The sequence below is a fragment of the Orycteropus afer genome, unplaced genomic scaffold (assembly GCF_000298275.1).
Source record: "Orycteropus afer afer isolate SDZICR_OR568_19922 unplaced genomic scaffold, OryAfe1.0 scaffold00006, whole genome shotgun sequence".
Classification (NCBI taxonomy): Eukaryota; Metazoa; Chordata; class Mammalia; order Tubulidentata; family Orycteropodidae; genus Orycteropus; species Orycteropus afer.
In genome coordinates, this window is record NW_006921593.1 from 3705474 (window position 1) to 3724345 (window position 18872).

At 53.6% G+C, this 18872-nt stretch overlaps 1 protein-coding gene across 1 annotated transcript in view; it reads left to right on the plus strand.

Moving 5' to 3' along the window:
- The window catches only part of GTF2IRD1 (GTF2I repeat domain containing 1), a 110810-nt gene that overhangs the window by 16760 nt on the left and 75178 nt on the right, over window positions 1-18872 (plus strand). The window contains exons 8-13 of the mRNA XM_007940498.2: window positions 1541-1724; window positions 10433-10458; window positions 11464-11572; window positions 12631-12668; window positions 13149-13229; window positions 13855-13944. Of these exons, the coding sequence (XP_007938689.1) occupies window positions 1541-1724; window positions 10433-10458; window positions 11464-11572; window positions 12631-12668; window positions 13149-13229; window positions 13855-13944 (528 nt within the window). The remainder of the gene's footprint in view (window positions 1-1540; window positions 1725-10432; window positions 10459-11463; window positions 11573-12630; window positions 12669-13148; window positions 13230-13854; window positions 13945-18872) is intronic.

The following is an 18872-nucleotide window of genomic DNA, read 5'->3' on the forward strand; positions in this document are numbered from 1 at the left end:
ATGGCCCAGTGGATTGTTTCATGGCTGTTGGCAAAGCCGTCAGCTTCCAATTGCTCCATGATGGTGGGAGCTGATGAATGTAGTTCCTGTCCCTCTTCCTGGAGGACAGGGCACACCTGTGTGGCCACAGAGCTCATCCTACCAAGAGCAGCCTAGAGCCTGAGAGTTTCCTTCAGCCATTCATTCATTCAGTGAATATCGATGGAGTACCTACTATGGGCCAGGCTCTATTCTATATTCCAGGAATACAGATCTCACATTCCACATGATAAACACATGTAGGTAGTGTCATTGGAGTTGCTGTTGAGTTGGCCTCCAACGCCAGGTGACCCCATGCAGAATGGAATGAAACACTGCCTGGTCCTGCACCATGCCCGTGATTGGTTGCCGATTGAATGGTTATGATCTGTAGGGTTTTTAATTGGCTAGTTTAAGATTGCCAGGCCTTTCTTCCTGGTCTTTCATAGCGAGGAAACTGTTGAAACCTGTTTGCATCACAGCGACACGCCAGCCTCCACTCACAGACGGGTGATGGCTGCTCTTGAGGTGCATTGGCTGGGAATTGAACCCGGGTCTCCCCCTTGGAAGGCAAGGATTCTGCCACTGCACCACCACTGCCCTCTTGCATATAACGTTACCAGAAAAACCAAAGCTGTTCCCGTTGAGTCGACTCAGACTCACAGCGCCCCTGAAGGACAGAGAACTGCCCCACGGGGTTTCCAAGGCTATAAATCTTTAAGGATGCAGACTGCCTCATCTTTCTCCCACGGAGCTAGCAGTGAGTTTGAACCGTTGACTTTTTGCTGAGCATTTTAACCATCTCACTGCTGGTGCTCTTTGCCCTTACGTGTATAACTAAAGGCTAGTTGTCATTGAGTTGACTCTGACTCACAGCAACCTCCATTGGGTTTCCGATGTGGTAAATCCTGACGAAAGTCGACTGCCACATCGTCCTTCTGCTAAGTGACTGGTGGGTTTGAACCGCCAACCTTCTGGCTAACAGTCCGATGCCTTAGTCACTATGCCACCAGAGCTTCTTTATGTGTGCGGTATTGTGTAATAAATGTCTCATGGAAAGCCAGCAGGGTGAGGGGTAGGGGACAAAGGCAACACGCTTTAGGGCTGATGAGATGATATTTCGGCAGACCCCTGGAGGGAGGGAGGGGAGGGAGAGAGGGTGGTGTGTGGTATCTGGAGGAGCGTCTGAGCACGAGGAAGAACCCAAAGATGGTGTGCAGAGGCCCCGAGATGGTGCACCTGGGGAAACAGGTGAGGGTGAGGTTCAGAGGTGGAGGGAGACGAGTCCGAGAAGGTGGGGTCCAGGTCACATCCAGCCAGAAGGCGCAGGAGGCCTTTGGCTGCCCCTCTGAATAGAATGGGAGCCCACAGAGGAGTTTACAGAGAGGTGTGGAATTTGATGGTTCAGTAGCACCGCTCTGTGGCTGAGTGGTGTCGGGGAGGCTGGGCGGGAAGCTCATGACTGGGGCCCTAGGCATCCTGCCGCCTCCATGGCCCCTCAGCCTTTCTGTTGCCCTTCCAGCGGAAGCCCTGGGCCTGGACCACATGGTCCCCGTCCCCTACAGGAAGATCGCCTGTGACCCGGAGGCCGTGGAGATCGTGGGCATCCCAGACAAGATCCCCTTCAAGCGCCCCTGCACCTACGGAGTCCCCAAGCTGAAGCGGATTCTGGAGGAGCGGCATAGCATCCACTTCATCATCAAGAGGTGTGGGCCGCCGGGCGGGGAGGGCGGGTCCATGCCGCAGGGCGGGCCGGGCCCGGGGTCCATGCTGCAGGGAGGGTCAGGCCCGAGGGTCTGGACTGCAGGGAGGGCTGGAACCTGGAGGTGTGGGCCGCAGGGAGGGCTGGGCCGGGTCCATGCCATAGGGAGGGCTGGGGCCCTAGGGTCCGGGCTGGGCTTCAGGGAGGGCCAGGCCCTGGGGGTCCGGGCTGCAGGGAGGGCTGGGGCCCTGGGGTCCATGCCGCAAGGCGGGGAGGGCCTGGGGTCCATGCCACAGGGAGGGCCAGGGCCCCAGGGGTCCGGGCTGCAGGGAGAGCTGGAGTATGGGGGTGTGGGCTGCAGGGTGGGCCAGGGCCCGGGGGTCCATGCTGCAGGGAGGGCTGGAGCCTGAGGGCCTGGGCTGTAGGGCGGGCCGGGCTGGGTCCATGCCACAGGGAGGGCTACAGTCTGGGGGTCCGGGCTGCAGGGAGGGTCAGGGCCCTGGGGTCTGGGCTGCAGGGAGGGCTGGAGCCTGGGGGTCTGGGTTGCAGGGAGGGCTGGAGCCTGGGGGTCTGGGCTGCAGGGCAGGCTGGGCCCGGGGTCCATGCTACAGGGCAGGCTGGAGCCTGGGGGTCTGGGCTGCAGGGAGGGCTGGAGCCTGGGGGTCTGGGCTGCAGGGCAGGTATGGCCAGGGCCCAGGGGTCTGGGCTGCAGGTGGGCTGGGGCCTGGGGCTCTGGGCGGTGGGGCCAGCTGGGTCTGGGGCCTGGGGATCTGAGCTGTGGGGTGGACTGGGGCTGGGGCCCAGGGGTCCGCGCTGTGGGGCAGGCCAGGGCCTCGGGGTCCTGGCTGGGCAGGGGCCAGGAATCAGCTGATGGGGTGCGGATGGAATGAAAGGTTCAGTGACTTAACAGAACTCTGGCTCAGCAGCTGGGCAACTTCATCTTTGTGGACCTCATTTGAGGAGTGAATGGGGCAAAGGAGGCACAGTGGCTGGCCTGGGGGGTACCGTTAGGTGCAGTCGAGCTGGCTCCGACTCACAGTGACCCCGTGTACAGCAGAACGTAACACTGCCCAGTGCTGTGCCATCCTCACAGTCCCTGCTATTCTTGAGCCCGTTGTTGCCACCACTGTTGCTCCATCTTGTTGACAGTCTTTGCCTTTTCACTAACCCTCTACTTTACCGGCATGATACACTTCTTCAAGGTCTAGCCCCTTCTGACAACGTGACCAAAGTAGGTGAGACGAAGTCTGGCCAATCTCACTTCTGAGGAGCATTCTGGCCACACTTCTTCCAGGACAGATTTGTTCATTCTTCTGGCAGCCTATGGTATTGTCAGTATTCTTCACCAGCACCACAACTCAAAGGCATCAGCCTGTCTTTGATCTTATTCATTGTCCAGCTTTCACAGGAATATGAGGCGATTAAAAATACCATGGGTTGAGTTAGTCGCACCTTAGTCTTCAAAGTGACATCTTTGCTTCTTAACACTTTAGAGAGGTCTTTTTGCAGCAGATTGGCCCAGTGCAATATGACGTCTGATTTCTTGACTGCTGCTTGCATGGGTGTTGATTGTGGATCCAAGTAAAATTCAATCCCTGACAACTTCAATCTTTTCTCCATTTATCATGATGTTAGAAGTTCTTATTAAGGGTTGTTTTTCTGCTCGCTCAAGAAGACCTGAGCTTTGACCCTACCAGCCACCAGAGGGGCCCCTCCAAGCTTGGGAAGAGGGTGGGCACTTGCCCTGCTGGGCTGCCCTTCCAGGCTGCCAGCTTCCACTGGTGTAACATAGGTGGGTGGGAGAGGACAGAGCATCATGGCCCCAAAGCTGCAGCCCCAGGGAGCTCGCATGTTCTTACTCCTGCTCCTCCCCAGCCTGTGGCCCCAGCGCAGCTCAGGGTGGCCACCTGAGCTCACCACCAAGCACGAGTCAGCATCTCCAGGCAAAGCACAGACTTCCTGGGCTGCCTCTTCCTGAGTGGCTAGGGGTGGAGGGCTACCCTGAGGCCATGTCGCCCAGCCCCTGCCTCCAGCAGAGCACTGGCCGTGTCTCAGTCACCTGTCTCTCAAGCTCTCTGAGGGTGCTCTCCCAGAGCACACGTGTGCTGACACGCACCTGCTGGTTAGTGCCTGCAGGCTGTCGGCCGGGACTGAGGCAGGGGCTGTGTTCTGTTTGTTGCTGCATCTTCAGCACCTAGAACAGTTCCTGGTACGTGGACGATGCTGAATACACATCGTGGGGTGAATGCATGGTGTGTCTCTTGAATTTGGGCTCTTGCCTTGGGACTTCTTGTTGGCTGCCTTTTTTTTTTTTTTTAATTGTGATTTGGGTGAAAATTTACAGAGCACATTCACTTTTCATACAGCAGTTCACATACACTTTCTCTCATGACATTGACCACAATTTACCACAATGCAACAGCTCCCCTCCCGCTTCCTCCCCATAGTTACCTCTTCCCTGTGTCCATCCCTCCATGCACTCCTGCCCCCTGAGCTGTCTCCCTGTGCATAAGCAGCCCTTCTCTCTCCCATGATTGTTCTCTCCAAGGAGTGTATCTACCTCAGGTACATGTTCAACTCACATGCCTGTCTTTTGTTTGGTTGGAAGCCACAGGTGTGGGTCAATTCCAGACCTGAAAGTCAGCTAGGGGCCGTAGACTCAATGGTTCCACCAGGCTCTATCAGACCAGCAAACCTGGCCCTCCCCCCTTTTTTTTCTCCAAATGATTTTGAGTTCTGTTTTACATTGTTCTCCCTCTCTATCAAGGATCTCCTACATAGATCCCCGTCCAAGTGGTTGACAGTGATAGGTGGGCACCATCTAGTTCTTCTGGTCTCATGGTCATATAGGCTGCATATCGGATGGTATACCAGTCGCTAGGACTAATTGTTTTCATGAATTTTTGGTTTTCTTCCTTCTTCTTTGCTCTGGATGAGGAGAGACCCATCGTTGCATCTAGATGGCAGCTTGCAAGCTTTTAAGATCCCAGTCGCTAGTCTGTTGGCTGTCTTTGAGACCACTGTGACTCATGGTGACTTTTATGTTGCCGAGTCCCACGTCCTTGCCATCCCCAGATGTTCAGTCTGTTGCTGTGGCCGATCCCCCTCACCGAGGGTCTCCCTTACCCTCACTGGCCCTCTACTGCACCAAGCATGGTGTCCTCTCCAGCAATTGATCCCTCCTCATGACGTGTCCAAACCAAGCTAGTTGGACAGCGTTCTGTTGTGATCTGTAGGGTTGTCATTGGCTGATGAGTAGAAATAGGTCACCAGGCCTTTCTTCCTAGTGTGTCGTATTCAAAATCCATCCACTGTGGGTGACCCTGCTGGTGTTTGAAAAAGCAGTGACATGCTGCCAGCATCACAGGGACATGCAAAGCCCCCACAATATGACAGACAAACGGGGTGGTCCTAAGCTTCTTAGAGCTTAGGAAACAAACAGGATGATGGGAAGAGACAAATGGGGAGACACTTGCTTAGGGGGGTCAGAGGACCTCTGAGAAGGTGCTGTTTAAGCCAAATCTGGGAGATTGAGAAGGGCTGATCACACACACGGGTAGCCCAGGAGCCCAGGGGATGCCAGGAGGCTGGGGTATGGGCAGAGGCTGGAGGGTGGGATCTGAGTTTGGAGTGTTCAAGGAGTGGGGAACCCATAGATGGCAAGCACCAGAATTGGAGGGACTCATTAGGTTGGGGGTGGGGAGACCCACACAGAGGTGAGTAGAGCAGTGGTCCAGGCGAGCAGGGGTAGGAGCTAGGCCCAGTGTGTGGTGGGCAGAGGAGAGAGGGTTGTGATTGGTTTGGGCCTGGCAGGGTTGCTGGTGGATGGCCCCCTCCCAGGTTTGAGTGTGTTGAGTGGTGGCAGCAGGTCTTGGGGGTAGGATGGTGAATTCCATCTGGGACACGTTAAACTGGACATGCTCAGGAGATGGAGTTCTCTGAGGCCAAGCTGAGATGTCAGAAGCTTGGGAGAGGGATCTGGGTTAGAGATACAAATTGGCATGGACCAGGAAGGGATCTGGGGGGTGAGATAGAAGCCCACATCTGAGGTCTGGGAGAGGAGGAGGAGGGCCAGTGAGACCAGTAGACAGGGAGGACGGGGTATCTCACTGCCCCCAGGGAGAGGATCCTGAAACGTAGCTCTGACCGGTCCCTGCTCAGAGCCTTCACTGCCCCTGCCCTGGGGATAAAGGGCAGTCTGTACCCCCTGGGTGGCCTTGGTGCTGCAGCATCGGACAAACCAAGATGAGATAAACATCTACTTCCAAAATTCAGCCACTGAGAACCCCGTGGAGCACGGTTCTGCTCTGACACGCCGGGGCCACCATGACTAGACATGGTGACATAGTTGTTTGGGAAGAACTCCACCCTCCAGTAGGCAGCTGGCGGCTCCTTCCCCACATCCAGGCTGCTTGTTCCCAGCACTGTGACCGCTGCATCTGAGCCGTCCACATCTCTTCTATCCTCCGTCCTGCCATGGGGACCTTACTTGATAAATCGTTCTTGAGGCGAACTGAAATCAGTTGACTTAGGTCCAGCTGACACTTGTCTTGTGGCTGCCCAGCTCTTTTCCTCCCATTGGGTCCTCGTGAGGGGCTTGTTGTGGGCCACTGCTGAGTCCCGCCCTCACAGAATGGAATGAAACACTCCCCAGCCCTGCATCTTCTCCATGATTGGGCTGTTGTGACCCACAGAGTTGTCGTTGACTAACTTTTGGAAGTAGACTGCCAGGTCTTTCTTCCTGGTCTTAGTCGGGAAGGTCTGTTGATAACACGTTCAACATCATGGCCATGCTCCACTGATAGACAGGTGGTGGCTGGGCCCGAGGCACCTTGGCTGGGAACCAAACCCAAGATTTTACCACTGAACCACCACTGCCAGTGGAAGGCTTGGGGAGAGAGGGCACCAAGGGCCCCCCTGATCCCTTACGTACCTGACCGTTGTGTCCAGGTGATTCTGAGCCCTCTTTCCTTGATCTAGACTGTGGCCCATTTCATTCTTCATTAGCGTCTGCCATGCACTTCCTGCGGCCCTCACTGGGTTCTACTGAGAACTTCAAGCAGCATCAGGCACTATCCCCACTTGCCCCAGAGGCTACCACATGTCACAGGGGTGGTCACCCAAGTGATGAGTCGAGGGCAGGGCAAAGCAATATGCTACCAGGTGTCAAGGGCTCTGTGGCATCTGAGCAGCAAGCCCGTGGGACTTCCTGGGAGGAGGAGCTTTAATGCCAGGTGGCCTGGACTTGAGCCACTCGCTTGAAGTGTGATAACCTTGTACCACTACCAGTGAGTCAGTTCTGATTCCCAGTGACCCCACATGGGTCAGGGTAGAACTCTGCTTACAGGGTATTTTTTTTTTTTAATTGTGATTTGGGTGAAAGTTTACAGAGCAAATTCATTTTCCATACAGCGGTTCACACACACATTGTTTGATGACATTGACAGTTTACCCCAATGTAACACCTCCCCTCCTACTTCCTCCAGATAGTTACCTCTTCCCTGTGTCCATCCTTCCATGCAATCCTGCCCCCTGAACTGTCTCCCTGTGCATAAAGAGCCCTTCTTTCTCCCATGATTGTTCTCTCCAAGGAGTGTATCTTCCTCAGGTACATGTTCAGCTCTTATGCCTGTCTTTTATTTGGCTGGAAGCCATAGGTATGGGTTCAATGGGCAGCTAGGGGCCATAGTCTCAGTGGTTCCATCAGGCTCTATCAGACCACCAAACCTGGTCTCCCTTTTCTTTTTATCCCAAATGATTTTGAGCTTTGTTCCACATTGTTCTCCCTCTCTATCCAGGATCTCCTACATAGATGCCCCTCTGAGTGGTTGACAGTGGTAGCCAGGCACCATCTAGTTCTTCTGGCCTCATAGTCATGGAGGCTGCGGAACACATGGTGTACCAGTTGCGAGGACTAATTGTTTCCATGTATCTTTGTTTTTCTTCATTCTTCTTTCCTCTGGATGAGGAGAGACCCATCGTTGCATCTAGATGGCTGCTTGCAAGCTTTTAAGATCCCAGTCGCTACTCACCAAAGTAGGAGGTGGAACAATGTTTTGTGTAGTATGTTATGCCAATTGAGCTTGATGTCCCCGCTCACAGGGTTTTCAGTGGCTGAGTTTTCAGAAGTAGATCACCAGGCTTTTCTTCCAAGGTCCCTCTGGCTGGACTCGAGCCTCCAACCTTTCAGTGAACAGCACCACCAGGGGCACTAACCTTGTACAAGCAGATTTTCTTCTGAATTTCAGTTTCCTTGTCTATATAAATGGGGACAGTGATGCCCACTTCCCAAGGAGCTCTGGTGGTGCAGTGGTTAAAGCACTCAGCTGCCAACTGAAAGGTCGGCGGCCATGAGAGAAAGATGAGGCAGGGTGCTTCTGTAAAAATTTACAGCCTCGGAAACACTACGGGGCAGTTCTACTCTGTCCTAAAGGGCCGCTGTGAGTCGGAATCAACTCGATGGCAGTGGGTTTGGGTTTTGGGATACCCACTTCCCAGGTTTTTTCCAAAATAAAATGAGCATGTGGACATAATACTTGGTGTGTAATAGGTGGTCAGTCACTGTGAGTTCTTTTCCTTGACCTCTTCCCTCAGGTCTAAAGGAGTAGTCGGAAGCATCAGCTCTGACAGCCTGGGTTTGAGCCCTGGCCCTACCAGTCCCAGCTGTGTGACCTTGGGCAAGTTACCTGTGAAATGGGGCTAATAGTGGTTGTTGTGAGGCATGGCTGTAGTGTTGGTTGGAGACCAGATGACTCTATCGTGGTAGAACAGTGACAGAGCCATTCAGAGCCCTCAGTATGTTTTCACCACGACACACCCCAGCATCATCAGTTAAGCCTTTCCATCATCCTAGCAGACGGGAATCTCGTACCCTTTGTGTGTTAGGAGAAAAGAAGGCCTAGAGACAGGCAAGAGGTGGCCTCTCTGCCCTGGCCCACATGTCCCTAGGGTGCAAGGTGCAGGGTAGGGGGAGTGCAGGGGTGCTTTCCTACTGGGGAGAGGCCCCTCCACAGTCAGTGTAGGTCTAATTATTCCGTGGTGGCACTCCCTGACCCCTGACCCCAACTCATGCTGACCTCTGGCCTCTCAATCTTCAGAACACAACTCAGACCATGAGGATCTGAGGGACACACATTTTGGTTCAAACTAAGGAAGAACTTGAGAGGACAAAGTAGCTGGAGGGAATTCTAGGACTCTGAGTAGGTTGTCAATGGCAGCAACCCTTTACCAGTGCCCCACCTCTTGACATTGCTCAGTCTGTGTGGCTGACAAGGGTGCTGTCACATCTTGAGGCCACATCAGACCTGCCCGTCATCTCCCCCCATCTGCACCTCCGCTCAGGAGGCGGTGGAAGCCCCCATGCTGTCTCTGCCCGCCCCTCCCTGTGCTCCCCAAGAAATAAATAATCCCATAAATATCAAAGCAGCCTCCGTGCTGGCTGGCAGGCGCTCCACCTCAGGGTGGGGCTACGGAAACAGTCTTAGAAAGGAAGCCGGTTTTTCCCAGAATTTCTCCCTGCGGCGTCTCGGCCTTGTGGGACCCAGACATTTTAAGCCTAGGGCAACAGGGGAACTGGGGGCTGCACCTGGGGCCCCTCGAGAAGGAGAAGTCTCTTAGATCAGGAACAGTAGTCACAGGGCCCCATGGCCCGGGCTCCACCACCCACACTGGATTTCTCCGCCTGTTTGAATTTTTTGTGGGGCAGTTCCCTGCGGGCCTCATCAGGCCTCACGATATGTGGACCCAGACACCCCTTCATTTGCCTGATCTTGCCTTTGGTGCCCAAGTTTACTGACCAAGGCCCTGTCCCTCCAGCAGGCTGTGCTTGCAGCCACCCCAGTCCACCTGCCCAAGCCTCCCCAGCCCACCGGGGTGGACAGGAAGGTGACCCCTGCTCGCCCACTGACCTTTGTTCCAGTCTTGTTTCCTTGGTTCACGTGTCCACATGTTTTACTTGAAAGACTCAGACTCCTACAAAAGCCTCTGGGCTCCAGCCTCCCTTCCCCTTGTGGGCTCCCTGTGGCCCACACGGGGTCAAGAGCGAGCATCTGAGCACCACGTGCAGGGCTGACCTCCTCCCAGTGAGGCCTCCAGCCTCAATTCAGGTGGAGGAGCTGTTGGTACCACAGTTGCCTACTTGCCCCCACCCCTGCACCTTCCCGTCATCTGCCTCAAGATCTTGATTTCACCTTACCCTGTCCGCCCCGACAAAGGCTTTCCTGGTCCCCTCCCCCAGGGGACCCCTTTGGCTTCAAAACACACCCTCCTCCCTGGTCAGCCGTGGGGCTGTGATCTCTTGGTAGGTCTGGCTTGTGCAGCCACAGGACTGCTGGGGGGCAGGGCTGATGCCCGGCTTGTCACTGAGCGAGACACGAGATGTTGGGTAGGAGCCTAGGAGCATGAATGGGTCATTGGCAACAGGCCCTGTGGGGACCAGGGAGAGAGCTGGGCTGGGGGAAGGCATCATGGTGACAGGTTGGGCCCCAGGACTTCCCAGGTGCTGCCCACAGCCCTCCCTGGCCTCGGAGAAGCATTTTGGGATCTCCCGCTCCTCTGCACTGGGCCCTCTCTTGCCCCCATGCGTGGCTGGTGAGGGTGCCCAGCTCTGCGTGTGGGACCCGAGTGACTCACTGAGGAGACCTGGAGGCTGTGTCCCAAGCCTGTGGGCCCTGGGCCTACACACTCTCATGCCTATCTCTCCTCTCTTCTCAGGATGTTCGATGAACGAATTTTCACAGGTATGTGCAGGTCCTATTTAGTCAGTTCTAATGTTCCCAGATTGGTGAGAGTCCTGACCTGTCATCTCACTGCACCTTGTTCTCGGGGCCCTCCCCTGGGCCAGGGTACCCAGGTGTGTGTGCTGGGAGGCTCCTCAGCCGAGCCCCTCCTGTTCCCCCAAGTCTCTCCCCTGTGTTCTTCCCCCTCCAGCTGAACCCACCCCAGCCCCTCCCACCTCCGCACTGGGCTGGGGAGGTGGACAGTGACTGCTGGGGGAGGTCCTTGCAGCTCAGTGCCGTGGACAGGGAATGGCACAGCTAACGCTGGCTGCAACTGGCCTGAGCAGGGACTCGTGTATGTTGTTGTTAGCTTGTTCCCATTGCTGTAATGTCATCTGTGGTCCTATGAAAAAGGTCCCGTCCTCGTCGCCGTTTGCAGATGCAGGAACTAAAGTCCCGCTAGTTGGAGGGGAGTGGGGACTGTGGACCCAAGCTGTCAGGCCACCCTGCACTATCCTGTGGGCAGCACCTCTTGAGAGGAGAGGTGAGCTATGCCCGAGGCAGCAGAGGGGGCACAGATCTTGGGGCCTCCCCGGACCTGGGTCCCAGTTCTGCTTCCGCCCCAACCAGCTTTGTGACCTGGAATGATGAGGTCCCATGGACCTCAGTTTCCTCGTCTGTGAAATGGAGGTGATACAGCACTTGGCTTCTGGGCTCCTGGGATGTTGAAATGTGAGGATGGTGCCCTAGTGCAGCCATTTCTGGTGGTGTCTTCCTCCCTTCTGTCTTCCTCCTCCCGCACCCCCAGCCTGCCTGGCACTAGAGCCATTGTTCCTTCTCCCAGGGAAGGCATTTCTTCCCAGGGCTTGGTTCTGGCTGTTGGTGGCTGGACAGAGAGCCCACAAGAAGGAATGCCGAGACCAGACCACAACTCAAGGGACTTCCCAGGAGTGTCACACAGAACCCCCTGCAGGCCATGGGAACAGAGAGCCTGCGTCCTGACCCCCCTCCCCGTTTCCCCACCAGGGAACAAGTTTACCAAAGACCCTACGAAGCTGGAGCCTGCCAGCTCCCCCGAGGACACCTCTGCAGAGGCCTCCCGAACTGCTGTCCTTGACCTGGCCACGACCGCTCGGTAAGGCCCCACCTGCTGCCCAGGGGAGGAGGCAAGGAAGGCCTTGGGCTGGCCAGGGACACCCCACAGTCTGCACACGCAGGTCACCACACACAGGCTGCCAACCCCTGCTGGTGTGGGGAGCCCCAGGGAGAAGCCAAAAAAGGGAAAAGAAGCAGAGAGAGGTTCTACCTTTCTTCCACCAAGAGGATGCTTGTCCTCTCCAGGAGCTAGCTGGATGCTGCCGCCTCTTGGAGGCCTTCCCTGATCTCACCCTAGGTCAGGTGCCTGCCTGAGTGCCTGAGGGGCCCTGCCCTCAGCACATGGCCTGGTCCCTGTCCACTAGTGCCCTACCCCTCTAGACTATGAGCCATTGGGGGTCAGGGATGAGCCATTTCCCCTGGAGTCCCCAGGTCCGGCCCAAGGCCCCCTGCAGTGTTCTGTGGGACCAGTATCAGCTGCTGTTGTGTTGATACTGACATAGTGGTCCACGGACGTCAGGGCAGAACTGTGCTCCGTAGGGTTTTCAGTGGCTGGTTTTTCAGACGAAATCACCAGGTCTTTTTTCCTAGGTCCTGCTAGGTAGGCTCAAACTGCCACCGTTCTGGTTAGCAGCTGAGCACACTAATTGTTTATACCATCCAGGGGCACCATGAGATGGGGAGGCAATTAACCAGCTCAGCCCGACACAGGGTGCTACCCAGACTCACGCCCCAGCCTCTCTTCTCAGCTGTCCCGGCCCCCTTCCAGGCTGGCGGCCCCTCCAGCTCTGTCTCTCCAGCAAGCATTGATCATCCTTATGCTAAGTGCCCAAGCTAGCCAGACCCAGGCCACCCCCAGGATCCCCCAGCTGGTCAGAAAGGTGGACACCCAGGCAGCTCACCTTGGCCAGGGGGCAGGAGCTTGGCCCCACAGCGGAGCACTGTGAATCTCACTCAGGGCTAATCACCATCCTGTGGGCCCTGAGGAGTAGGGTGATACAGCCATGTGTGGGTGCTGGCCAGGGACCCTGGCTGTCTGGACAGGCAGAGCAGAGACAGGGTAGCTGTAACCAAGCTGATGCTATGTCCTTTCTCCAGGTCAGACAAGGGCAGCATCTCTGAGGACTGTGGGCCAGGTGAGAAGGGACGAGCCCCCTGGGTGTTGTGGGACGGGAGCCTGGGGAGCAGACCAGGTCAGAGCCTGGTGTACCCATGAGTCTGTCCTGCGTGCCCCACCCGTAGCCTCACATCAGCAAGGTGCAAAGCCTGCTGGGAGTTCCTCAGTGGGCATAGAGGGGCAGATGGGACTGAAGTGGAAGTCGGGAGGCCTGGGTTCTGGCTCCACCAATGCTTCCTAGCGTGCTTGTGGGTGAGCAGGTTCCTCCCTGCGGGCCTCAGCAGGCAGGTCTGTAAAACAGTGAGACCAGGACTGGCCTGACTGCCTCCTGAGGGCCTACCTGACCCTCCCTCCCTGGCTTGGGCAGCAGCTTCGAGGCTGACTCGGCTCTTGCTAGAAGCTCACTAACCAGTCACAGACATGAGAATGTTCTGAAGTTAACCCGCCCACCAAGAGACTGGTTCCTGCCTTGACCATGACATGCATCTCCTCCATGCAGGAACCTCCGGGGAGCTTGGTGGGCTGAGGCCCATCAAAATCGAGCCAGAGGATCTGGACATAATTCAGGTGACCATCCCAGGTGAGGGCCAAAGCCTGCAGGGCAGACCCCGTGGAACCACCCGGACCCTCCAGGCCTGTCCCGCCCTGCTCTGTCTCCTCCAAGCCTGCCCCAGCCAAGAAGCAGTCTTCAGGTTGTTTCTGTAGCGTGCTTCTGGAAGGAATGGGGAACAAACATGCTTTTTCCAGCCACACAGATGGGCCCTCTGGCTTGGGAATCTTTGTTGTCAGGTCTGGCCTTCCTAAAGCAGGCTTCCCCTCATGACACCACCCCTAACCTTCACCTCTCTGACCTGCTACCCTGGGATTGGAGGAGCAGAGTGGAGAAGGGAAGGGCATCGGAGTAGAGGATCTGGGCTTAACTCTAGAATCTGAGCCCTCTGAGCCTCAGTTTCCACGTCTGTAAAGGATGGGTGTACTTGGCCACTGGGGCTCAGCCGTGGGGGTAACCAGAGGGACCTCGCAGGGCTCTCGGCCCCACTGGCTTGTGCCTGGTCTTCAGAGCAGCTAGTCCTGCCCTCCAGACCTCCAGATCATAGCTTCCTCGAAAGGGTCCCAGTAGGTGGGCTTGGTGGATGGGGTGGGGTGGTCCCCAGGGGACCATGACGGGCAGAGGATGTCCTCGTCATTGGGAGTTTTGTCTGCAGACCCTTCGCCAACTTCAGAGGAAATGACAGACTCGATACCCGGGCACCTGCCTTCGGAGGATTCCGGTTATGGGATGGAGATAATGCCTGGTAAGAAAGGGACCCACCCCTGGGGAACTGCAGGGCAGGCAGGGAGAGCTGAATCAGGAAGGGCTTTTCCTGGTTTCCACTGGCACAGTGGTCAAGGCATTAGGCTGCTAACTAAGAGGTCAGTGGTTTGAACCCACCAGCTACTCCTTGAAGAAAGATAAGGCAGTCTTTTTCATGAAGATGGACAGCCTTGGAAACCCTATGGGGCAGTTCTGCTCTGTCCTGCAGGGTGGCTGTGAGTCAGAATCAACTCAGTGGTGGTGGGTTTGGTTTGGGCTTTGCTTCTGTAAAGATTGATAGCCTTGGAAACCCTGTGGGGCAGTTCTCCTCTGTCCTCTAGGGGCGCTGGGGTCAGAATCCACTCCATGGCAGTGGGTGTGGTTTGGGCTTTGCTTCTGTGAAGATTGACAGGCTTGGAGACCCTGTGGGGCAGTTCCACTCTGTCCTCTAGGGGCGCTGTGAGTCAGAATCAACTCAAAGTCAGTGGGGTTTGTTACAAACCCACTATGTGTCTGAGTCCCCTGCCCAGCTGTGTTCATTTCAGAAATGTTCAAGTAGGACTTACCTTACAGCAGGTCTCTTTATGGCATCTTTCCCAACAGCCTCCTATTTGGATTAATTTGCTTATTTATTCAATAAAGAGTTATTGAACACCTACTATGTACTGGGCTTGGTGCAGAGTGCTGGGGACGGAGCAGTGAACCAAACAGAAGCACCTGTCCTGGTAGGGCTGACCTTCCAGGGAGGAGGACGGACTATCAGCAAGTCAGTAAGCACAGTAGGCAGGCCATCAGGCGGCAGTGAGTGCCAAGGAGGAGCCCAGAGCAGGAAGAGGAAGGAAGTGTTGGCGAGGAGGTGAGGGCTGGGGATGAGAGGACATGAGTGGTTGGAGAGGACCTCACTGAGAAGGTAGCGTTTGAGCAGAGACCTGAAGGAAGTGCAGGAGGGAACCCCTCTAAATAAATAAATGGAAATGAATGGTGCAGGGAGATGGCGCAGACAGTATACAGGGAGAGAGCAGGTGTGGAAGGGCTGTGGAGTGTTCCTCTAGACTGTGAAGTGTGAGGACAGTATTTGACAAGGATGGCGATCTGGGCATTCATGGTTTAAATGCAGAAGAAACCTGTGCACCCACCACACAATGGCGGTCACTCTGAGGAAGGGAAATAACATGGGAAAGATGCAAAGGAGATTGATACTATGGTAGTTAAGGTTATGTGTCCACTTGGCTGGGCTTTGTTTTGAGTGGCTGGGCAGCTGGGTGTAGTTGTTCCCCATGGCGAGATTGGTGATTGACTGCATGTTGCAATCTGCCGTGAGCAGCTGAGTAGCTGCCTTAGGGATGTGGTCAGCTTCCAGTATGCAAGGAGCAGCTTTGAGAAAGGTCTCTAGCTTTTTGGCATGCTTGGATCCCGCATGCAGCAGCCTGCCACGTTGCCTCCTGATCTTGGGACTGTTAATGGACTTGAACTAGTGGCCTGCAGTGTTACTTCATAATCTTGGAACTGTGCCTTTTTACTTGTCGACCTTGGCTTTGTCAGTCTCTGCAGCCAGGAGCTGTCTGAGTGAAGAGAGGCCTCCAGGTCCCGTGGGCCGGGAGCAGCAGGCAGAGCCCAAGATCAAGGGTCATTCGCTCAGCCCCTGGAGCTGGCACTTTGAACTCAGACTTGTAGCCTCCTAAACTGTAAGAGAACAAATCCCTGTTTGTTACAGCCATCCACTTGTATTTCTGTTTTAGCAGCACTGGAGAACCAAGACACGTACTTTGTGGTTTATTTGTTTCATTAAAAAAAATCAGGCACGCCCTCTAGTTAGTGTTCTGCCCTGTCTCCAACCTGGTAACCTTCAAAGAATGGTTCTTTCTGTGCGTAATCCTGTTCTTGACTTTGGACAATAGTGGTCTCATACAATGTCCTTTGTCATGGAGTCATTTCCCTCAGCATAACATCCTCCAGGTTCATCTGTGTTGTAAGGTGTTTCATAGATTGATTGTTACTCTTTAACCTTGTGTCATAGTCCATCGTGTGTATGTGTCGTGATTTGTTTGTCTCTTCATCTGTCGATGGGCACTTAGGCTGTTTTCATCTTTTTGCTGTTGTAAACAGTGCTGTGATGAGCATGGGTTTTGGTCACCCTTTAGCCTGGACCTGAACTCACCTTGATGGCTTAACTTGCAGCCAAACAGTAGACAGGCCTAGAATGTGAGTTGATAGCACCAGAGAGATCGCAACCATACAGATCAAAAGGGCAGCATCTGCCTGGGGATCAAGCTCAGAAGTCAGTATGGGATGGGAAGGAAGGAGGAAGAGAAACAGTAAACACGGGGAGGAGGTGGTAAGAGTGCTCTTACACAGTGGGGGTTGCAGTCAACATCATCATGAAACAAAATGTGTGTGGATTGTTGAAAACACATTGACTCTGTCAACTTTCACCCAAATCACAGTAAAAAGTTAAAAAAAATTCAGGTGTAAACATGACAAAATGCTAATATTTACCCATTCCTGACGGTGGATACGTGGGTGTTTGTTATAATAATCCCTGCACTTCTCTGTGATCATTAATTGTTTTCCCTACAAAATAAAATAAATGACTGGAAAAATAAATAACAAGGTTACCTACAGGCCTAGGAGGCCTCCCTGGGTGGTGTGGACCATTAACACACTCAGCGGCTAACCAAAAGGTTGGAGGTTCGGGTCCACGCCAAGGCCTGGCAACCTACTTCTGACGGATCAGCCATTGGAAACTCTGTGGAGCGGCTGTACTCTTGACATGCGTGGGACCGCCGTGAGTCAGACTCACCTCCATGCAAGTGCAGGCCCAGGCAGGTGGTGCGTGCTGACTAATGACTGCGTGAAGCGGACCATCTCTGCTCGTCCTTTGCCTCCATCCCCTCCATCAGGGAGTGTGGTCGGGAACGAGAAGGAGTGAGGGGGACGCAGGACTCCCAGTTCAGAAAAGACATACAAAGGGTCAATGAGCTGCTTGGATAAGTTATGCTCTCAGGTTCTGATGGAGTTGAACCCCACGGCAGATGATACCTAAGAACTACTGTCCACAGTACTTGAAAGTCATGTTGTTGTTAGGTGCCATCGAGTCGTGTCCAGCTCATAGTGACCCTCTGCACAGCAGAATGAAACACCGCCCGATCCCGCCCCAGCTCCATGATTCTTGCTATACTTAAGCCCATCACCGCTGCCACCGTGTCAATCCATCTCATTGAGGGCCTTCCCCTCTTTCGTCAACCCTCCACCTTACCAAACGTGACATCCTTCTCCAGGGAATGGTCCCTCTGACAACATGACCAAAGTAGGTGAGACGAAGTCTGGCCATTCTCGCCTCCAAGGAGCATTCCTGCTGCACTTCCTCCAGGACAGACCTGTTAGTTCTTTTTGCAGTCCACGGAACTTTCAGCATTCTTCGCCAGCACCACGGCTCAAAAGCATCAATTCTTCATTCTTCCTTATTCATTGTCCAGCTCTCACATGCATATGAGGCGATTGAAAATACCATGGCTTGTGTCAAGGCTCACCTTAGTCCTCCAGGAGACATCTTTGCTCTTCAGCACTTAAAAGAAGTCCTTTGCAGCCATTTTGCCCAGTGCTGTATGTCGTCTGATGTCCTGACTGCTGCTTCCATTAGTGTCGATTGTAGGACCAAGCAATGTGAAGTCTTTGACAGTTTCAATCTTTTCTTCATTTATCATGATGCTTTTATCATGTCCAGTTGTAAGGATTTTTGTTTTCTTTATATTGAGATGTAATCCATACTGCACACTGTGTTCTTTAATCTTCATCAGTAAATACTTCAAGTCATCCTCACTTTCAGCAAGCAAAGTTGTGTCATCAGCGTATTGTAGGTCGTTAATGATTCTTCCTCCAATCCTGATGCCACGTTCTTCTTCATATAGTCCAGCTTCTCAGATTAGTTGCTCAGCATACAGATTGAATAAGTATGGTGAGAGGATACAACCCTGACACACTCTCTTGATTTTAAACCATACAGTGTTCCCTTTTTCTGTTCGAACGACAGCCTCCTGGTCTATGTACAGGTTCCTCATTAGTACAATTAAGTGTTCTGGAATGCCCGTTCTTCTCAATGCTATCCACAATTTGTTATGATCCACACAATCAAATGCTTTTGCATAGTCAATAAAACACAAGTAAACATCTTTCTGGTATTCTTTGCTTTGAGCCAAGATCCATGTGACATCAGCAATGATATTCCTTGTTCTATGTCCTCTTCTGAATCCAGCTTGCGTTGCTGGAAGTTTTCTGTCAATATATTGGTACAACCATTTTTTAATTATCTTCAGTAAGATTTTACTTGCATGCGATATTAATGATATTGTTCAATAATTTCCACATTTTGTGGAGTCACCTTTCTTTGGAATTGGTACAAATACGGATCTCTTCCGGTCAGTTTTCCAGGTAGCTGACTTCCAAATCTCTTGGCATAACCGAATGAGTGCCTCCAGAGGGGCATCTGTTTGTTGAAACATCTCAGTGGGTTATGAAATACCATGGCTTGTGTCAAGCTCACCTTAGTCCTCAAGGAGACATCTTTGCTCTTCAGCACTTAAAAGAGGTCCTTTGCAGCCATTTTGCCCAGTACTATACGTCATCTGATGTCCTGACTGCTGCTTCCATTAGTGTTGATTGTAGAACCAAACAATGTGAAGTCTTTGTCAATTCCCGGAGCCTTGTTCTTTGCCAATTCTTTCAATGCAGCTTCTACTTCTTCCTTCAATACCATTAGTTCTTGAATATATGCCACCTCCTGAAATGGATGAAGATCAACCAGTTCTTTTTTGTATAGTGACTCTGTGTATTCCTTCCATCTTCTCCTTCTTTTTTTTTTTTTAAAATTGTGATTTGGGTGAAGATTTACAGAGCAAATTCACTTTCCATACAGCAGTTGATATATACTTT